This window comes from Pelophylax lessonae (assembly GCF_965119305.1).
Source record: "Pelophylax lessonae genome assembly, chromosome: 4".
Classification (NCBI taxonomy): domain Eukaryota; kingdom Metazoa; phylum Chordata; class Amphibia; order Anura; family Ranidae; genus Pelophylax; species Pelophylax lessonae.
Window position 1 is genome coordinate 382,590,386 of NC_138771.1, and position 22,835 is coordinate 382,613,220.

Sequence of the window (22,835 nt, forward strand, 5' to 3'; positions counted from 1 at the left end):
GAGGGTTCTGGGGTTGATGGTGGCTTCCTTCCAAGCAGTCCCATTTGCCCAGTCCCATACCCGAATTCTTCAGCAAGAGATTCTTCTCAGATGGAACCGGAATCCCTGGACAATCGGATCCGATTGAGCAAACAGACCAGAGAGTCTCTGGTCTGGTGGCTTCGGTCTCCGATGCTCAGCCAGGGAAAGTCATTTCTGCCAATATATTGGACGATAGTGACCACGGATGCCAGTCTATCCGGATGGGGAGGAATTCTCGGTCAGTTATCTGTCCAGGGACTTTGGTCCCCGGAAGAATCCAGGTTGCCGATAAATGTATTGGAACTGAGAGCGATCAGACTTTGTCTGATTCACTGGACCGAGCAGCTCCAGGGCAGCCCGGTTCGGATCCAGTCGGACAACGCCACGGCCGTGGCTTATGTCAATCACCAGGGGGGCACCAAGAGTGTCCGAGCGGCCAAGGAAGTGGCTTGCATTCTTCGCTGGGCGGGACATAGAAACATAGAATGTGTCGGCAGATAAGAACCATTTGGCCCATCTAGTCTGCCCAATATATCTGAATCCTATGAATAGTCCCTGGCCCTATCTTATATGAAGGATAGCCTTATGCCTATCCCATGCATGCTTAAACTCCTTCACTGTATTTGCAGCTACCACTTCTGCAGGAAGGTTATTCCATGCATCCACTACTCTCTCAGTAAAGTAATACTTCCTCATATTACTTTTAAACCTTTGCCCCTCTAATTTAAAACTGTGTCCTCTTGTGGTAGTTTTTCTTCTTTTAAATATGCTCTCCTCCTTTACCGAGTTGATTCCCTTTATGTATTTAAAAGTTTCTATCATATCCCCTCTGTCTCTTCTTTCTTCCAAGCTATACATGTTAAGGTCCTTTAACCTTTCCTGGTAAGTTTTTTTCCTGCAATCCATGTACTAGTTTAGTAGCTCTTCTCTGAACTCTCTCTAGAGTATCTATATCCTTCTGGAGATTTGTTCCAGCGATCTCTGCGGTGTTCATTCCGGTGGTGGAAAATTGGCAGGCAGATTATCTCAGCCGTCAGACTCTGGATCAGGGGGAATGGTCCCTCCATCCAGAAGTTTTCCACCAGTTGTGCCTACGTTGGGGCACCCCGGATGTGGATCTGTTGGCATCACGATTCAACAGGAAAGTACAGAGATTCGTGGCTCGCTCCCGCGATCCTCTAGCAGAGACCGCAGACGCACTGATCGCCCCGTGGGGGCAATACCAGCTAATGTATGCCTTCCCTCCTCTCGGGTTACTGCCAAGACTTCTTCGCAGGATAGAGGAGGAAGGAATTCCAGTAATCCTGGTAGCTCCGGACTGGCCTCGCCGAGCGTGGTACGCCGACTTGGTCAGACTGGTGGCGGACGTCCCGTGGAGACTTCCTCTCAGGGAGGACCTACTGTCTCAGGGACCAATCTTCCATCCTGCTTTACGATCGCTGGCTTTAACGGCCTGGCTATTGAGACCCAGGTGCTGAAGGACAAGGGATTGTCAGCTTCAGTTATTCCTACTCTAGTTAAAGCAAGGAAAGCGACTTCCAGAAAGATTTATCATCGCACATGGAAGTCCTACATTGCATGGTGTGAACCTCTGGGGTTCCGTCCACGGTCTTATTCGGTTAGTCGAATATTAGCTTTCCTGCAACAAGGGGTTGAGCAGAAACTGGCCTTGAGTACTATCAAGGGTCAGGTCTCAGCATTAGCTATCTTCTTTCAGAAGCCTTTGGCTACTCATTCCTTGGTGCGGAATTTCATCCAGGGGGTGCGACATCTGGCTCCGCCAGTGCGCGCGCCGTTACCACCCTGGGATCTTAATTTAGTATTGTCGGTTCTTCAGAAACCTCCCTTTGAAGATATTAGGGAGATTCCTCTACCTACGTTGTCCCAGAAGGTGGCCTTCTTGGTGGCTATCTCTTCTGCACGCAGGGTGTCAGAACTGGCCGCATTATCTTGTCGTTCCCCATATCTGGTGGTTCATAGAGATAAGGTGGTTCTTCGTCCGAATCCATCCTTCCTACCAAAAGTGGTTTCAGAATTTCATCTGAATGAAGAAATTGTATTACCTTCCCTGTGTCCTAAGCCCAGTCATCCTCGGGAGTTTGCTTTACACTCCTTGGATGTGGTCCGGGCGATCAGGGTATACTTGAAAACGACAGACTCGTTTCGCAAGACGGATTCACTTTTTGTGATCCCGGATGGACCCAAAAAGGGGTTGCCTGCATCTGCCGCGACTATTTCCAAATGGATCAGACAGACGGTGGTACAGGCTTATTCGATTAAGGGTCGGGAGCCCCCGTTCCCTGTTAAGGCGCACTCCACTCGGGCACTTAGTGCGTCATGGGCCTTTCGCCATCAGGCGTCAGTGGTCCAGGTGTGCAAGGTGGCTACCTGGTCGTCGGTGCATACCTTTACAAAACATTATAAAGTTGATGTAATGGCATCGTCTGATGCCTCGTTTGGCCGCAAGGTTTTGCAGGCCGCCATTTGAGGAGACCAGTGGTCTACCTCGAGGGTTTTTTTCCGTTGGAATTTTTATTTGAGTCTCATTCTTTGTTTATAATGAGCCTTTAAAACTTCTAGTTTGGCACCGGTTGGGCCTTCTAGATTGGATTTTGATTTCTGTCAATCCCACCCCTCATTTGTGGCACTGCTTCTGGATGTCCCAGTTCTTGTGAATCAAGAAGACTACGTCTGTCAATGAGCTAAGAGAAAAGGATTTTACGGTAAGATCTTACAAAAATCCGATTTTTTGACTTAGCGTAAAATCCTTTTCTCTTAAGCTCATTGACAGACGCAGGACCCGCCCCTCTATTTTGAGTTGGGTTGAATTCTCTGACACTGCTTTGTTACATAACTGACATCCTATGCAGGGAGAGAGAGGATATACCCCCTGGGACTGCCCATAGGTGTGGCCAGAACTTTTTCCTGCCTAGTGTCCTACTCCTGTAGGGGGCAGTATATCCCTACTGATATTAAGAAGTCTGCGTCTGTCAATGAGCTTAAGAGAAAAGGATTTTAAGCTAAGTCAAAAATCCAGTTTTTCTCTAAACAGACTTGGTTTTAGTTGCTTGGGCTATATGTATCGCTTTACTTTGCAGCCAGATAGTGTTTTTGCACAAACCACTGTTGTAAGCTTCTACCATTTCTCCGATGTCTATAACTTAATGATTCATCTAACCATGTGCGTACACATAATGACTGATTCTTCCGGCACTCTGCTGTTTTATTAGCTCAGGCAGTTTTTTTTATTTCCTGCATGCATGGTTGTTTCCCTGTCACAATCTGCATTCACTTGAATGTATGTTCAACACACCTGACAACAGCCTTCTCAACAGTAGTGACAAGTCGAGCACGGCTTTTAAAAAGTCTCAGTTCTGTCATTCCAAGCTGGTGCCTGCAGTGCCAAGTGGTCACAGAGCCTTTCCTGCAGAACTAACCCCTGGTGCATCTCTCAGGTTGGTAAATAGTCCAGGGGACTGTGTAGCACCTACCTTAAGGCAGGGCTCGACAAACCCTGGGCGCCAGGTCGCACTGGCGACTAGAATTAGGGACCTGGCGCCTGGGGTGCACTGCAAGAGGTGTCCTTTCCCTTTTGCGCCCCCCAACCACTCACCGAGTGCACTGACTTCCGCGCCGTCCGAAAATTGAGGCCGCGGCTTTTCGGCTTTCTTCAGTGAGAGAACAGGGAACTGGCGCCCTCTTGTGGTGGCCGGGAGTTTGACAAGCAGTAACGGTCGTTTCCCCTGCCTGTCCATCTCCTTCCCCAAGAGGAGATGAGGGAAGTTTTTGCAGGCTTCATCTCCCTGTCCACTTACATTTGCTTAAAAGGTAAGTGGGCAGGGAGTGTGGTTATTATTATTTATTTTTTTAAATTATTAAAAAAAAAAAAATTTTTTTCAATCATAAAAAAAATAAAAAAATGTATTTTTCTATTTTTTTTTTTTTTTCAATTATTAAAAAAAAAAAAAATGATATAATATTATTTTTTTTTTTTTCCTCATCGCCATGCTACAGCTGAAGGCCCCTTTCACACGGGCTGTCTGATGAGGTCTGCCTGTCAGTTTTTCAGGCAGACCTGATCGGACCCTTCAGTCTCCTCTATGGAGCAGTAATCTGCCGCCATCTGATCCTGTCTGCCAAAAACAGATGGGTGGTGTATCTATTTTCTATCCATCCCATGGATCGGGTCAGATGGCATCGGATGGAAACAGACAGTCTGTTTCCATCCGATTGCGCTATAGAGGAGAGTGGGGTTCTAGTCGTCTTTATGTGTAAATTTAGTATGTTATTTTTTTTGGAAATAAAGGTTGGTTGGTTTAAAAAAAAAAAAAAAAAAAAAAACTGGCTCCTAACTTTTTTAGCTGGCTCCTAGATTTCAGGAAAATTTGTCAAGCCCTGGTACACACCCTTTTTTTTTTTTTTTGTGAGCAACATGTTTGACACCAAAGGAAAGGGAAGTCGCTCGAGGTTGCAGACCTAATTTAATTACAATATGTGCAAGGTGGCAAGCAATGAGAACTTGCTCTTCCTAGCTGTGCATAAAAAAAAGGCACAGGTTGACCCCTGCTGATACTTGGGTGTTGGTGCTTGTATCTCTAGGTTACAAAATAATTTCATATCAATCCTCAGCCTCTGTTTTTCATGTCATGTCGTCGTGTGTTTCAGCAATGTCAGATGTTTTTTTTCTTTAAGCTGCTGCTGCAAGAACCAACACTCATTGGCTTTAAAGTCCAATGTCTCAAAACATACTGCAGACCTTGGAGCATGTTAGATGGATCCTGAATTTAAGAAATCATCTCTGATTATATCACTTTACTTAAGGTACTTGGGCCTTCTACCGTTTACCTTTCAAGCCAAGGTTTTTCTACTCCAGGTAAAATGAACAAAACTGCAGAATATGGCTCCGCATGTAAAATTCCAGATGTCTGTCTTCTCAACAAAGCTGCATGCGACTGCTGAGATTGATAGTATCCTCCTTCCAAGCAGTTCAATTTGCTTAACTCCCCTTGAGTACTTTGAGACCAAATCCAGCATCCCGTTTTGCTGAAAGCCCTGGATGGCCAAACCTGATTCCAAGTCCTCATCTCACTGAAAATGTGCTCCTATTGCTTCAGTTGGGGAGATAGCTTTAAGCCTGGCAACCACTAGTGTTAAGTCATCCTGGACTTCTGCGTCTACATTGTCCTCTCAAAGGACTATCCCTTGGAGTTGTGCACACTTCCCCACATTTTCTACCCTACAGTTTGACATTTTCCCCACAGGCAAGGTCCTGTTCCTCTACAGTTAAGCCTGAATCCTACAATTCAGAAGGAAACCCTTGGTTTTGTTTTTGCATGAGTTCTAGGGCTCATTATGATCCAGTTCAAAGTGGTGCGTTATGGGCAGTGTTACTCCAGGTCACTGCAACTTTGCATTCTGACAGTGTAGGTCAAGCAGAGCTGATCCCTAGACCACCCCATGCACTTCTCCCCAGTGGCAGAATCTCCCTGACATGGTGGATCTCTGAGTCGGGGGAAATCCTTTCTCTCACTGGATTGGAAAGATATCATGTTTGGATGCCAGGCTATTGGGGTGGGGAAGTGTCTGTGGGATTTTGATGGCCAAGGAAACCTGTTCACATACAGAAATCTGGCTTTTCATCGACATACTAGAGCTCAGGGCTATTCGCTTGTCTCTCCAGTGTTAGACTTTTTCGAATATACAGTATCTCACAAAAGTGCGTACACCCCTCACATTTTTGTAATTATTTTCATGTGGCAATGCTGTACTGAAGAAATGACGCTTTGCTACATTGTAAAGAAGTAAGCGTTCAGCTTGTATAACTGTGTAAATTTCTGTCCCTTCAAAATAAATCCTTACACAGCCATTAATGTCTATACCTCTGGCAACAAAAGGGAGTACACCCCTAAGTGAGAATGTTCAGAATGGCCCAAATTAGCCATTTTCTATCCCCGTTTTCATGCGACCCGTTAGTGTTACAAGGTCTCAGGTGTGAATGGGGAGCAGGTGTGTTAAATTTGGTGTTATCGCTCTCACTCTTACTGGTCACTGGAAATTCAACATGGCACCTCATGGCAAAGAACTCTGAGGATCTGAAGAAAAGAATTGTTGCTCGACATAAAGGTGGCCTAGTCTATAAGACGATTGCTAAGGCCCTGAAACTGAGCTGCATCACGGTCGCCAAGACCATACAGCAGGTTAACAGGATAGGTTCCACTCAGAACAAACCTCGCCATGGTTGACCAAAGAAGTGCATGTGCTCAGCATCCTATCCAAAGGTTGTCTTTGGGAAATGGATGTATGAGTGCTGCCAGCATTGCTGTAGAGGTTAAAGGGGTGGGGGGGTTGTCAGCCGGTCAGTTCTCAGACCATACGCCGCACTCTGCATCAAATTGTTGTGTATGGCTGTCGTCCCAGAAGGAAGCCTCTTTCCAAAGATGATGCACAATTAAGCCCACAAGCAGTTTGCTGAAGACAAGCAAGAGGGCGAGAAAACGCAGCACCACCTAAGTGCAGCAGAAAGATGATTTAATTGGATGTATGAAAAAACTTACAATGGTAAGCTTATTAAAAGCATGTAGTGTCATGAGAGGGTCTCTTTATCACGATCCTGGGGGTCCTTGATGGTGGTTCTCTCGCTGGTTCTATCGGCATATGAGGTTCCTCGGTGGTAATCGAAGCATCTGGAGTACGTGGAACGCACGGGGAGAGAGCATAGGACCGTGATGTAATTTCCTGGTCACGATGAGAGAACGTGAAAAATGGCAAAGCGTTGCGGAGAATGCGCTTCTTCAGGCCCTCTGAAGAAAGAGCGCATGCTCCGCAACGCGCCACCGTTTTTCATGCTCTCCGCCCCCTCTCCCCTCCCTCTCTTCCCCCCTCCCTTCCCCCCTCCCCCTCTCTCTCTCTCTCTCTCTCTCTCTCTCTCTCTCTCTCCCCCCTATCCCTCTCTCTCCCCCCTATCCCTCTCTCTCCCCCCCTATCCCTCTCTCTCCCCCCCTATCCCTCTCTCTCCCCCCCTATCCCTCTCTCTCCCCTCTCTCTCCCCTCTCTCTCTCCCTTCTGTCTCTCCCCCTCCCCCCTCTCTCTCCCTTCTGTCTCTCCCCCTCCCCCCTCTCTCTCCCTTCTGTCTCTCCCCCTCCCCCCTCTCTCTCCCTTCTGTCTCTCCCCCTCCCCCCTCTCTCTCCCTTCTGTCTCTCCCCCTCCCCCCTCTCTCTCCCTTCTGTCTCTCCCCCTCCCCCCTCTCTCTCCCTTCTGTCTCTCCCCCTCCCCCCTCTCTCTCCCTTCTGTCTCTCCCCCTCCCCCCTCTCTCTCCCTTCTGTCTCTCCCCCCTCTCTCCCTACTTTTTTTTTTTTCCATACTCCTATTGGTCAAATTAAAAACCCCTATAAACACCTTAAGTAGTCATACACCGGCCGTGTGAGTAGAGCATTAATTGGAGAAGCAGCCAAGAGGCCCAAGGTAACTCTGGAGGAGCTGCAGAGATCCACAGCTCAGGTGAGAGAATCTGTCTACAGGACAACTATAAGTCGTCCACCCCACAAATCTGGCCTTTTATGGAAGAGTGGAATGAAGAAAGCAATTGTTGAAAAAAAGCCATAAGAAGTCCCATTTGCAGTAAGATAGCCAACTGGGACTGCACATCACCATGAACACACCATTCCCATTGTGGAACATGGTGGCAGCATCATGTTGTGGGGATGCTTTTCATTTGCAGGGACAGGGAAGCTAGTCAGAGTTGATGGGAAAGATGGATGAAGCCAAATCAGGGCAATCTTGGAAGAAAACCTGTTAGTCTGCAAACTACTTGAGACTGGGGCGAAGGTTCACCTTCCAGCAGGACAACGACCCTAAACATTCAGCCAGACATAAAATGGAATGATTTAGATTAAAGCATATTCATGTGTTAGAATGGCCCAGTCAAAGTCCAGAACTAAATTCAATTGAGAATTTGTGGCAAAACTTGAAAATTGCTGTTGAGACGCTCTCCATCCAATCTGACAGAACTTGAGCCATTTTGCAAAGAATGGGCAAAGATGTTTCCTTGACCATCAAAATAGATGTGCAAAGCTGGTAGAGACATACCCAAAAAGACTTGCAGCTGTAATTGAAGTAAAACGTGGTTCTACAAAGTTTTGACTCAGGTGGGCTAAATACAAATACATGTTACACTGTTAAGATATTTATTTGTAAAAAATGTTGAAAACTATTTATCGTTTTCTTTCCACTTCAGTTATGTGCCACTTTGTGTTGGTCTATCACATAAAATCCTAATAAAATACATTTAAGTTTTTGGTTGTAACCTGATAAAATGTCAAGGGGTATAAATACTTTTTCAATACTTTTCAAGGCACTGTATGTATCCATTTTAATCTTTAAGATATGATAAATCAGTGAGTAGATCTTATATTGTGAAAAATAACTCAGTGGTGATCAAATACCACCAAAAAAGACCTCAATTTGTGTGTAAAAAATTATATAAATTTAATTGGGGTACAGCATTGCATGACCGCACAATAACCAGTTAAATTAGCATAGTGCTAAATGGCAAAAAATGGCCTGGTCATGAAGGGGGTAATGGAGCTGAAGTGGTTAACTTTGATGGTTTAGGATTCAGTCAGACAATGCCATGGCATAAACCAACCATAATGTGGCACCAGAATTGCTCAAATATTCTGTCTTGTGTGGAAAGAGTTCGACAACAATCTTGATGAGTTTTTCACCAGGTTAGTGACTCCCATGGGATCAGTTCTCATTGATCCATGTCTTCCTTCCATTGAAGCTTCGTCTGTGACTGCTCTGCCTGTTAGAGATGGAGGGCCTTCCAGTGAACCTTGTGGCATTGAATTGGCCCAAAGGAACATAGAAATATTTTTTTGCCTCATTGCATGTTCTTCCTGTCACCTTTTGTTTGTCAAAGGTTGACAGCATGTAACAGTCATTGAGTCACCCCGTACTTTGCTTCCAGAAGGGAATTTTACAGGTAAGTCAAAAATACCCTTTTCATACTCACTGTAAAATCCTCTTCTATGAGTCCCTTGAGAGATGCAGCTCCCTCTTCCCATATGCTATCTTTGTTGTGGTAAGCAGTTCGTCTTTGGACTGCTTACCACAACTAAGCAAGTGGAAAGGGTCATAGTTTCTAGGTTGCTTGCCTTCAGTGTGCCTAATTTCCATTTCTCCTGCAGGTGGCAGCGTTTTACCTTGGTTGCTTACTCCTAAAGCTATGTCTCTTAACAGAGAAAAGGATTTTAGAGTAAACATTTTTTTCATAATGTAGTCTAGAGGAGTCTCTGCTTAAAACATCCCAGACATAGGTCACATAACTTGTTCTTTTTGGGTAGAGCAGCAGCGTTAAGGTCGCTTTTTTGGTGTTGATTGCCCTGGGGCCTTAAATATGTGTTTTGTTGTTGAATTCTATGTTTTTTTGGTCCACACCCTGTTTTTTAGCTGTTTGAGATAAGGGACTAGGAGAAGTGGTGGAGATTTTCTTCAAGAGCACCCTGAGGTTTAGGTTCCATTCACATGCTGGCATATCGGATCGTGAGCAGAAACGCTGCGATTCTGCCTGGGATCCTGAATCATTTCAGATCGTGGGACACCCGTGCTATTCCCGTGATTTGCAATGGCACCCCAGACAAGACGTGTGATTTTTGTCCGAATCATGGTAAATTCTGTCTGCGTGATTCATCGACAATCGCGGGGAAAATCGCGCATTGTTAGGGGTGCCTTCGTAAGTCTTGGGAATCGCACAGGTGTCTAGCGATTTGCAATGATTCGGGATCGGGGCAGAATTGCCGCGATTCTGCCTGCGATCCGGTACACCAGTATGTGAACAGACCCTTAGGATTCTCAAGGTGCTCAAGAAAAAACTGAAGTAAACACACAGGAACTTGTATGCATTTCATGACAGCAGTTGTTTTGCAAGGTAAATCTGACTGCAGGTGTTCATTAACCACTTGCCGACCAGTCACATTGACTGTACTGCGGCAAAGTGGCTCGATTCCGTCCAGCGACGTAGACCTACTTCGCTGGACTCCTCCCCCTGTAGGCAGCGCTCCCGCTGTTTTCAGTCACAGTGGGAGTGGGGCCAGGGGAGGAGCGGCCGCGATCGCCGCTGCTCTTCCCCGATCGTCTGGGAATCGAGTTTGGAGATCTGCCCACTTGTGTAAACAGAGCGGGCGGATCTCCTAAGTGACAGGCAGGGTCAGATTGCAGGGTTCAGCATAGCTGAACATGCAATCTGTCCTTGTGTCACTCAGTCACCTCCCCCCCACACACGTTAGTAAGCACCAGGCATACATTAACCCCTCCATCTCCAATACAGTTAACCCCTTCCCTGCCAGTGTCATTTTTACAGTAACAGTGCATATTTATAGCACTGATTACTGTAGAAATGTCACTGGTACCCCCCAAAAGTGTCAATGTCAGTCAAGGGTCCGATCTGTCCGCCGCAATGTTGCAGTCCCGCAAAAAAAATGGCAGATCACCGCCAATACGCGTTAAAAAAAAAAAAAAAAAACACCAAAAATGACAGAAATCTTTCCCTTAGTAAACGCAATAACTTTTGCACAAACCAATCAAAATACGCTTTTTGTGATTTTTTTTTTTTTTACCAAACATAGGTAGCAGAAAACAAATTGGCCAAAAATTTTAAAAAATTTAGATTTTTACATTTTTTTGGGGGGAATTTCATATAAAAAAAAGTTAAAATATTGTTATTTTTTCAAAAGAAACGCTCTTTTTTTGTTTATAGCGCAAAAAGTAAAAATCGCACAGGTGATCAAATACCACCAAAAGAAAGCTCTGTTTGTGGGGGGAAAAAAGGACGGTGTCGCACGACCGCGCAATTGTCAGTTAAAGTCTCACAGCGCCGAATCGCAAAAAGTGGCCTGGACGTAAGACAGCAAAATCATTCAACATTGCTGTCCTATTTCTGAAAATGCCAGATGCCTGTTTTCCTGCACCTCTGTGCTAAGTACCTTCAGCCACAGACCTAGGTTCGGTACGTGACTGTCATCATGGGGCACTGACACTGGCAGTCCTTAAGGCAGGACTGTTTTTTGATGAGAACGAGAGGACTTTAGCAGTAATGTTTTATTTTACAGAAAGTTTATACAATATTTCCTGGCTGCCTCCATTATTTTTTTAATTTTTTATTTTTTTTTATTAGCTTTGTATAAACTAGGGAAGGATGAGAACCTCTATCAAGTAGTTGTTGCTTTTTCTTCCAGCAGATATGCCTTATCTTCTGCATTAGGGGTACAGCAAAAACGAGGACAGAAAGTGAATTGACAGCCCCCTAGCTGGGAGATTCACAGCCTGAAATCCTGATTATAAGTTTTATCTCTTCCGCATTCTGTTTAAATAAAATAAAAAATGTTTTATTTGGAGTTCTGCTTTTGATATGTAATTTATTAGTAATGAATGGCTGCCTTAATTTATATTTTAGTTCGTATCTTTATGATTTTTTTTTTTTTTTTTGTCATATTTTAGAGTTTGGGATGTGAATAGCGGGGAAGTCCTCAATACTCTGATTCATCATAATGAAGCAGTACTTCATCTTCGATTTTGCAATGGCTTAATGGTAACCTGTTCAAAAGACCGGTCAATTGCTGTATGGGATATGGCCTCTCCTACCGATATTACACTACGGCGAGTCTTGGTTGGTCATCGCGCAGCTGTAAATGTAGTTGACTTTGATGATAAATACATTGTTTCTGCTTCTGGTGATAGGACAATTAAGGTAAGTCTGTTGATTGGTTATATAGTTGGTAAGGATGGTTTGTGTGTGTTTGTCACTGCTATTTTCAATATCACTGCGTTGTTTTTGCTAACACATCTAAAAGTTTTTTGAAGTTATCTGTACTCCTTGCTGACACTACCAACTGTAGAAGGGAGTTCCTCATCCTGATCTCTTAAGAGTAAAGAACCCCTTATGATTAGAATTGAACCGCTTGTTGTCCAGCTCTTCATGTCTCCTTTGAGGAACCTAGATTAAATTGCTTTCTCCCATCATAATCACAATTTAAAGGGGAATTTCACTCTCCCAATCATTGTTAATTATTTTTAATCCTCATGCCACTAGCAATTAGTAAATACATAGGAAATTATATCATATTTACTTGTGTTAAACTTTTTTTTTTTTTGCATTTCTTCAGTTACTTCCTGGTAACTTGCCTAGGCAAATGATGTTGTGCGTCCCAGGATCCTTCAGGAGGGGAGGAGGGATTTTCTCAGCTAAGCACATTCTACTGCATGCATCCTTGGGCTAGGGGGGAGATGAATTCCAGGGAGTAAATGCTACATGAAGCATTTGCTCCTACAGTGCATCCGGAAAGTATTTACAGTGCTTTACTTTTTTCACATTTTATTACGTTACAGCTGTGTTCCAAAATGGATTAAATTCATTATTTTCCTCAAAATTCTACAAACAATACCCCATGATAGAGAATAAATATTATCACAAGTTCCTTAAAGCGGAGTTCCGGACACAAAATCTACATAATCGATTTTGGGCCATCCGCTTGCTTTTGGTCACCTGAAAAAGAAATGGATAGTTACGATTTTTTTTTGTTTTACTTACCTTGTTATTGAAGAAAAATATACTCCCCTTTCTTCCACTTCCTCCCTCTGCGCCCCGACCCGCGCCGTCGCTTCCTCTTTGCATTGATTCCTGGGAAGCTGAACGTCATCGCTCCCAGGAATCAATGCGCCTGCACCGGCCCGGCTCATCACTTCCGCTGCGGCGCCTCATTCCCTGCTAAACAGCTTCTGGGCATGCCCAGAAGCTGTGGAGGGATGACGTGCCTGCACTGGAAGTGACGAGCGGGGCCGGTGCAGGCGCATTCTGGGAGAAGAGGACACAGGAGAGGACGCGGAAGAGGACGCGCTGGCTTCAGCTGCCCACAACCGAGATGGCAGCGCTGGAGAAGAAATTTTCAAGGTAAGTATTTCTTCTAAAAGTTAAGTGCGACCCGGGACAGTACAGAGACTATTTATTGTGGATTGTACTAGCCCTGACTGTCCCGGGGGTATTTTTATTGAAAAAACATTTTCGTGGCCGGAACTCCGCTATAATTTGCAGGAAACCTGTAGAATTAGATGAAATAAAGTTTCAAATAATATTTGTAATGCAATTATGGATTATTACAAAGTGCACACACATAACAGGCTGTTCAAAATGTGCTCTGGCATGCCTGTCAGAGCCTCCTCCTTTATATATGTTTTTTTTTATCACCCAAACACAAAATAAAACACCCATTGGGCACTCCAAGATGCCAGGAAAATCCCCTCTTGAGTTGTTGACTCATAAAAGTTGTTTACTACATAGCTCAAGTGACCATTTTAGCTTCATTTAAACAAAATGGAGAGAACACAACCAAATTTGATATTAATCTTATTCATAATTATTGTATATTATGATGTGAATCAGAAGGATCACCATTTTCCCCAAACAAAATAAGTTTGTTTTGAAAGCTTTGCAAATTTTTAAAAATAAAAAACAAAAAAAATCCCCCCCTTGGCACCAATTACGGCCTCAAGAATTTTTGAGTATGATGCTACAAGCTTGGCACACCTATTTTTAGGGAGTTTCTCCCATTCTTCTTTGCAGGACCTCTCAAGCTCCATCAAGCTGAATGGGAAGTGTCAGTGCACAGCCATTTTCAGATCTCTCCAGAGATGTTCAATCGGTTTCAAGTCTGGGCTCTGGTTGGGGCACTTAAGGACATTCACAGAGTTGTCCTGTAGCCACTCCTTTTTTATCTTGTGCTGTGTGTTTAGGTTCGTCGTCCTGTTGGAAAATGAACCTTCACCCTAGTCTGAGGTCCAGAGCGCTCTGGAGCAGATTTTCATCAAGGATGTCTCTGTACATTGCTGCATTCATCTTGCCCTTAATCCTGACTAGTCTTCTACTTCCTCCTGTGGAAAATCATCCCCACAGCATGATGCTGCCACCACTATGATTCACTGTAGGGATGGTATTGGCCAGGTGATGAGGTGCCTGCTTTTGTCTTACGTCCTCTGACAGTCGCCGCCCCTCATATAGTCTTCATCAATGGGTATTGACCTCTTATACACAGGAGTAAGCTAGGCAGAAGATTTTGTTAAAAACACAAAATTTTACATAGACATACCTACAGGGGGCTGTCCCTCTGGTTCAATACCCCCGGCTGGCCTCATTCCCAATTCAGTTTGTCTTTTGCCTAGATAGGAGTAGGCAGGCTTCCCTGTGCTGGGGCTACAGTCTCAGCCTTTTCTTCTGCTTTTACATTTTATTTTCTGCTAAGTGTGTTTTTTTCTTTGCACTAATAGCTTTTTATTTGTTCCTGCGCTTAGATAGTCAGACTTCTGAAGACTACAGCGTTTGCGGAGCTGGGAATCGGACTGGTTGTACTAGAGCCTTACAGAATCCCAGCCTGCCATCGAGCGTTTAGCAGGCTATGTGTACGCCCTGGCCTCGCAAACGACCTGTCCCTGTCCTCAGGGATAAAGCCCGCAAAGTTTTTCTCAACTGCGGTACGCCGCGTGTTGCTAGAATCCTGTTTGGCTGATGGCACCCCCACCACCCGGGGTGGGAGGCTTACCGTCGCAGAGTGGCACCCACGAATTCGCATGGATTGGTGAATAACATGCTACCCCCTCTGTCTATACATTGTATGCCCGGGGGTGTGTGTGTGTGTGTGGGGCCTTCTCTCATGGGGATGGCAGTCTGTTTAGAGTCTGTGTGATCCCCTCATGTCTGTCTGTGCGGTCCCTGTGTCTCCCTCATGGTCCCTGCTGGGACGCTAATGCTGGTCATGCCGCGCTGTGGGGGGTTTGCGGGGGTCCCTCGGGAGTGTTTTATGTCACTTTAGGGGTACAGACATGGCGGTAGGGGGCCGCTGCGGTGTAAAACACGTGGGGCCGCCATTTTTGGTGTGGGCATGCTGTTCTGGCTTCATGTGTGGGCATTCAGCAGCCATTTTCCCTAGTGTATCCGCACCCTTTCGGGCGCCATCTTTAATGTGGGCAGTGTATGGTTCGGCGGCCATTTTCCCGGAGCCTCCCCATAGTTACATGGGCAACAATTTTTCCTTAGTCATTTCCTGTTTGGGCCTCTAGCGGCGTGACATTTTCTTTCTTCAGTCGGATCGAGCTGGAAGCTGGTACTGTACAACTACACTTCTGGGGAGTTTTTCTATGCTGTTTTTTCTGGGTCATGCCTTACTGGCAGCTATGTTACCTTGTATTTAGCGGCACATGCTGGTCCTCTTTGCGGCGGGTTCCGCCACTGACGCTGATTTAAAGGGCCAGTGCCAGAAAAAAAATGTAAGTAGGTTTTTTTCTTTGGAGTCCTAGGGCAGCATGTTTCCCCCAGCGCTGGTGGAGGGTTCAGGTATGCCTGAATAGAATGCGCTAAGCTCCCTTCCTTCCTTCTGCACTTGTGACTTTAGCGTCTTAAGTGGCTCTGTTGTCCTCTGAGCGGGCTGTTAGAAAAAGACCCAGACTGTCTCAGTCTATTTATCCTGAGCTAGATATGGTTGCCATGGACAGTGTACCCCCTGACGGGTCTCAGTCCTCTCGGTCGGTCTGCGCTTATAGTTCTGTTGTGGATACACTGCATTTGAGGGATGAGCCCCACCCGCCGGGTAAGCGGTCCTCCTTTGGGACCTGCAGAACCCAGAAAGCGGCTCAGGTATTCCCTGTCTCGCTGAGTTTTCACGTAATGGTGAATGTACAATGGCGCAATTTAATGCGCAAATTTTGTGGTACCTACGTGGTTTCAGTACCGTGGTCCCTTTGCGTCTCCGACTGATTCGCACTGGACTGTGATCCCTAAGGTGGACCACACGTTATCAGGTTTAAGCAAGGCCACTCTGATGCCCACGGAGGCTTATCCGGTGCTTAGAGACCCGTCGGATAGGCGGGTGGAATCTCTTGCCCGCCACTCCTATGTGGTGGCAGGTTCCTTTCTGAAGCCCGTGTTCGCCTCAGTAATGGTCTCTCAGGTTGTGGTGGAGTGGACTGAGATGCTCAGACGCACCCTTGTGGCTGATTCCGCCCCTCCTGCTACTTTGGAGGTGGTGGACCAAATTGTTCAGGCGGTTTTATGCCTGTGTGATGCGGCCTTGGATGAGGCCCCTTTAGCCTTACGCTTCTCTGCTGTCGTGCTTATCCGTCGCCTTGTGTGGCTGTAGAGCTGGTTGGCGACCAGACTCCCAGGAAGACGGTGTCTGACATCCCTTATGCAGGGAATCGCCTTCTTGGGGACTCCCTGGACGAGTTGGTGAAGGCGGTCACTGGGGGTAAAGCACTCTGCTGCCCCATGTGTCCAAGGGTAAGGTTTTTCTGCGGTAAGCGGGCCCTTCCTTTAATCCTAACCAGGGGTCCTTTCGTGCCTTTAAGGCACATGACAAGGGCGAATCCCTCCAGGCCTCTAGTGGCCAGATGAAGCCTTGGGCGGGCAAGTCTATAGCCGCCCACTCTGGCACAGCGGCCCCGTCCGCTATTCAGGACAGATGGGTTTAGGAACTCATTTGGTCGGGGTGCAAGATCGAATTTCGATCGCGCCCAGCAGACAGATTCTTTCCCTCAAATCTTCATTGACCCCAGATCGTTTTCACGATCTTCAACGGGCGGTTCAGGATCTCCTCGACCAGGGGGGGATCGTCCTGGTGTCACATCGGGGCCGGTTTTTGGGGGTTTTTTACTCGAATCTGTTCGCGGTGCCCTGTAAGGAGGGCAAGGTGCATCCGATTCTGGACCTAAAGTTTCTAGACCGCTTGTGCGGGTTTAATAATTCCGTATGGAATCCCTCTGATTGGTGGTGGCCTCTCTGAGCCCGGGAGATTCCTGGCTTTTAATCAACCTTAAGAATGCGTTTCTACACATCCTTTTATTCGAGGGTCATCAGAGGTGCCTCTGCTCGTCTCCCTGATCTGGGAATGGTCCTGGACTCCGTCCTTGCGAGAGTTTTTTTTTCCTGCCGGAGGACATACTCCGGACTCTGCTGAATGAGGTCAGGTCCCTCAGGGACAACAAATCCTCATTACTCAGGACCTGCATGCGGTCCCTAGGTTTGATGGTGTCAGCCTTCGAGGCGCTGCCGTTTGCACGGTTCCACACGCGATCTCTGCAAGCGGAGATCCTAGCCAGGTGGGACAGGCGGATATCTTTGAGTCACCAGGTCAGAGCGGACCTTTTGTGGTGGCTCCAGTCTCCAGCTCTGACGGAAGGGAAGTCCTTCCGGCCGTTATGGTAGGTGCTCACCACGGGACGCCAGCCTGTCGGGCTGAGGTGGCGTTCTGGGAAATATGTTTCCTTAGGGCACTTGGTTGGAGGAGGAATTCTCCCGACCGATACATGCCTTGGAACTGAGCACGGTCAGACTGTTTGGTCCATTGGTGGGATCGTCTTCAGGACAACACCACTGCGGTGACGTACATCTCTCACCAAAGGGGCACCAGGAGTGCCCGAGTGGCCAGGGAAGTGGCCGAGATTTTGCCTTGGGCTGAGACGCGGGTCTCGGCGCTTTCGGCAGTTCACTTTCCGGGTATGAAACACTGGCAGGCCGACTATCGGAGTCACCAGACCCTGGACCAGGGGGAATGGCCTTGCACCTGGAGCTGTTTCAGATGCTGTGTGCGCGATGGCGCGCCTCCTCTAAACAACCAGGTTGGAAGGCTCGTGGGTGGCGCGCGTGATCCTCTTGCAGCCTCCTTGGACGCGCTGGTGGTGCCTTGGAATCCGTTTCGCCTGATTTACGCCTTCCCCCCAATCCAGTTGTCACGGTTCCTTCGCAGATTGGTCTCGGAACCGAGGTTGGTATTCTGGGGGCCCGGACTGGCCGCGCCGGTCTTAATTCATGGACGTCATGCAAATGGTTGTCGAGCCTCCCTGGCGGCTCCTCTTACGAGGCGACCTGTTGTCTCAGGGGCTGTTCTTCCATCCTACTTTACAATCGCTGGTCTTGTCGGCGTGGCTGTTAAAAGCCAGATTTTGAGAGATCGGGGTCTCGTCGGAGATCACTCCTACCTTGCTTAGAGCTAGGAGGGCCTCGTCCGGTAAGATTTCTTATTGTACCTGGCAGGCTTGCCCTTAATCCATTGGGACTTGAATTTGGTTCTGTCCGTTTTTCAACGTCTTCCCTTTGAGAACATCCAGGAGGTTCCTCTGCTAGCACTGTCACGGAAAGTTGCCTTTCTGGTGACGATCACATCTGCTTGCAGTGTGTCTGAGTTGGCGGTCCTATCTTGCCGCTTCCCCTACCTGGTGGTTCATAGGAATAAGGTGGTCTTGCGACCTCATCAATCCTTCTCTCCGAAGGTGGTGTCTGGTGTCCATCTCCATGAGGACATTGTTTTGCTTTCGCTGTGTGCGAATCCTACGCATCCTACGAAGTTTTGCCTTGCATTTCTTGGATGTTGTCAGGGCGATCAGGGTTACCTGTCGTATACGGAATCCTTCAGACAGTTGGATTCTCTTTTTTGTCCTTCCTGAGGGCCTCGGAAGGGTATGGCTGCGGATGCGGCAACCATTCCTGTCTGGTTCAGACGGACGATTGTACAGGCTTATTCTCCTGGGGATCGGGTTCTGCCCTTCCCTGTCACGGCGCACTCTTCTGAGCGGAGGGTTCGTTTTGGGCCTTTCGCCATCAGGCGCCGGTGTCCCAGATGTGCAAAGCGGCGACATAGTCGTCCCTGCACACCTTTACAAAGTTTACAAACTTGATGTTTCGGCATCGGCAGATGTTTCCTTTGGCCGCATAGTTCTGGGTGCGGCAGTACCTTAGGGGAGACATGGCTTTTTTTAGCCTGTCCCCTCCTGTAGGGGTTTTTTCCCCCCTTGGTTATTTTACCTTCCTGGGGTGTTCACTCCTGTTGAGCTTTCCTGTTACCCAGTGGGTTACCTTTTTGGTTCAGATAAGGTTCTTTTATCTGACCTTGGGTGTTTCGTTACCTTGAGACGGTTGCGTTTCCCACCCCTCATGTCTACACTGCTTTGGGACATCCCATTGGTGAAGACTGTATGAGTGGGCGGCGACTGTCAGAGGACGTAAGAGAAAACGGAATTTTGTAAAATCTTACCGTAAAATTCCTTTTGAGTCCTCAAACAGTCACCGCCCCCGCCCCTCTTTTGGGGTTCATGGACTATCTACTGCTTGCTACCAAACTTAATTGGGTATGAGGCTAGCCGGGGGTATTGGACCAGAGGGACAGCCCCCTGTAGGTGTGTCTATGTAAAGTTTTTTGTGTTTTTAACAAAATCTTCTGCCTAGCTTACTCCTGTGGATATGAGGTCAATACCCATTGGAGAAGACTATATGAGGGGCGACGACTGCCAGAGGACTCAGAGAAAGGAATTTTACGGTAAGATTTTACAAAAATTTATTTTTTTCCAAACATGACGTTTGCAATTCAGGCCAAAGAGTTCAGTCTGTTTAATCAGACCAGAGAATTTAGTTTCTTATGGTCTGAGAATCCTTTGGGCTCCCCCTTTTGCAAACTATAGGCAGGCTGCCATGTACCTTTTTCTGAAGAGTTGCTTGCGTCTTGCCACTCTACCACACAGGCCCTATTGGCGGAGTGCTGCAGTGATGGTTGTTCCTCTGCAAGGTTCTCCGCTCTCCACAGAGAAACACTAGTAGCGCTCTGTCAGAGTTACCATCAGGTTCTTGGATCACCTCCCTGACTAAAGCCCTTGTCCCCCGATCGCTCAGTCTGGTCGCTTTAGGAAGAGTCCTGGTGGTTCCAAACTTCCATTTACAGATGTTGGAGGCCACTAAGCTCATTGGGACCTTGAATGCTGCAGAAATCTTTACTGTACTCTTCCCCAGATCTGTGCCTCGATACAATCCTGTCTCGGAGGTCTACAAACAATTCTTTGGACTTCATGGCTTGGTTTGTGCTCTGACATGCACTGTTAACTATGGGACCTGAGACAGGTGTGTGCCTTTCCAAATCCTGTCCAACTGAATTTACCACAGGTGAACTCCAAGTTCTAGAAACATCTCAAGGATGATCAGTGGAAACAGGATGCACCTGAGCTCAATTTTGAGTGTCATGACAAAGACTGTAAATAGCTATGTACATGGGTTTTTATTTTTAATACATTTGCAAAGATGCAAAGATTTCAAACAAACTTGTCATGTTGTCATTATGGGGTTTTGTTTTGTAGAACTTTGAGGAAAATAATTAATTGAATCCATTTTGCAATAAGGCTGTAACATAACAAAATGTGAAAAAAGTGAAGCGCCGTGAATACTTTCCAGACGCACTTTTTTTCTTAAGATGGCCATGGCAAGAAATGCCAGTAGGTTGTTTTTCAAAGTGATTTCTCAACAAAATAAAGCATGAAGATGGATGGCGGAGTTTGCTTTGAATATTAAAAATGAATTAAATAGTGTTTTTTGGTTTGTGATGCTCAGATGCAGTGTATTTCTGCTTTAGAGTATGTGTTGTGATAATCGCCCCTCTTAACCACTTGCCGACCGCCGCAAGTAAATATACTGCTGCGGTCAGCCCCGGCCAGGCAAATTGACGTATATTTATGTCACTCGCCTTCGCCGCTCTGGCGCGCGCGATCCCGCCGATGACTCGATTGGGTTCAGAACCAATCAGTCATCAGGTCCAGGCCAATCATTTTTGGCCTGGACCTGTTGATCGGTCCTGCCCAATCAAATGACACTCTAAGCCTGTGAAATGTAAACACAGGCTTAGAGAAGATGTGCCCTCCCCTCACATCGTTCTTTTTGGATCCAGCGTGAGAGGAGAGCACATCTAACTGAGTAACTGCACCAAGCACCCACACACAGGTAGATAGGCACAATTAACCCCCGATCGCCCCCCCCCCCCCAATTAACCCCTACAGTCCCTGACACAACACACACTGTATACAGCATATAGCTTTTTCCTATATACCTGTATACGTGTGATTTGTGGTCAGGTGTAGCGCTTGCGGCTCCCCCCTTTCCACTTAAATTACCCCCCCCAATAAAGATTTAACCCCCTGACCCCCCCTGATCACAGCCAGTTAACCCCTACCCCACTGTCACATTCAGCACTAATACAAACGTAATATACAGTGTTTTTGTATTAGTGTGATTGTGATCAGAATTAGCGCAGGCGACCAAGTTTCTGTCCCAAGGAGGTTTAGGGTCCCCGCCACCCCCCCAATAAAGATTTAACCCCTTGATCCCCCCTGATCACCCCTACACCCCCTGCCACAACACACACTGTATACAGTATATAGCATTTTCTATATACCCCTTTAAGTGTGACTTGTGACCAGGTTTAGCGCTTGCCACCGTTTCTTTTATCCGTAGGATTCCCGCCAGCCCCTCCCAATAAAGATTTAACCCCCTGATCCCCCCCTGATCACATCCAATTAACCCCTTCCCCCTTGTCACATTGAACACTAATACACACAATATACTGTTTTTACTGTATTTTGTATTAGTGTGATTGTGACTTGAGGTAGCGAGTTAGTTTCTATCCCAAAGGAGGTTTAGGGTCCTCGCCACCCCCCCCCCCCCAGATCCCCGGCGCATAGTTAGAAATAACCCCTTGATTACCACACACACACACGCACGCACGCACATACACTTCCATTACTAGTATAGTGTTTGAACAGATCAATATCTGGTTATTCAGCCCCTTTACGTTCAGTGCAGCAAACTCTCTCCAGAAGTTCAGTGAGGATCTCTGAATGATCCAATGTTGACCTAAATTACCAATGATGATAAATAGAATCCACCTGTGTGTAATCAAGTCTCCGTATAAATGCACCTGCACTGTGATAGACTCAGAGGTCCGTTTAAAGCGCAGAGAGCATCATAAAGAACAAGGAACACACCAGGCAGCTCCGACATACTGTTGTGGAGAAGTTTAAAGCCAGATTTGAATGCAAGTTGTCAGTGGATGCTGTAATCTTCTTTAGTTATTGGACATCAAACCATATCAGACAGGTGGATTGATGCTGTTTAGTACTACCTAGAAACTTAAACAAAATGAAAGGTCTTAGTGGGGTTTCCATTTCTCACCTAGAAACAATCAGATAATTAGCAACAAACATATTAATCTCAAAACATATGGCCATGTTTAAATAAATACACTCTTTTCTACCTATTTTAAATGAGCTCATAATAATTATCACCATGTGGATTTTCATTAAAGGACGTCCATCGAAAGTTGTCAATAATTGACCATGGTTAAAATACATTCATGATTACATATGAATAATCATCAACATCATAAATACATTCATTTATAGTGTGTTCATCACATTATACACAAAGATTATACATCACCATTCATACTGATTAACGATCACAACCCCTTATTCAATCCCAACTATACATATCTTGGAAACTTCTAGGAACAGATTTGGTTCTTTCTGTATTAACAAAAAACGAATAAAACAATAATTTGTGTTGTATTCTAACATATCACACTTTAATATAATCACGATTAACCACTTAAGCCCCGGAAGATTGTACCCCCTTCCTGACCAGACCCCTTTTTTCAACTTGGCACTTTGTGACTTTAACTGACAATTGCTCGGTCATGCAATGCTGTACCCAAACAAAATTTACGTCCCTTTTTCCCCACAAACAGAGCTTTCTTTTGGTGGTATTTGATCACCTCTGCGCTTTTTATTTTTTGCGATATTAACTAAAAATACCCCTATAATACTAATCCATCGCCCTTTACAGAACCGCTGTTCTCATACTTACAAGGTGTACAGTATTGGATTTTAGTAAAATTCTTACTTTTAAAAACGCTGTCTGGGTGCGGCCATCTTGTATATGGGCATATGAAGCCGCAGTGTAA

At 46.2% G+C, this 22,835-nt stretch overlaps 1 protein-coding gene across 2 annotated transcripts in view; it reads left to right on the top strand.

Annotated features, from left to right (window-relative positions):
- FBXW11 (F-box and WD repeat domain containing 11) overlaps positions 1–22,835 on the top strand; it is a 565,949-nt gene that overhangs the window by 271,679 nt on the left and 271,435 nt on the right. For both annotated transcript variants that reach the window (XM_082256216.1, XM_082256217.1), the window contains one exon: positions 11,518–11,767. In XM_082256216.1, coding sequence (XP_082112342.1) covers positions 11,518–11,767 — 250 coding nt within the window. The remainder of the gene's footprint in view (positions 1–11,517; positions 11,768–22,835) is intronic.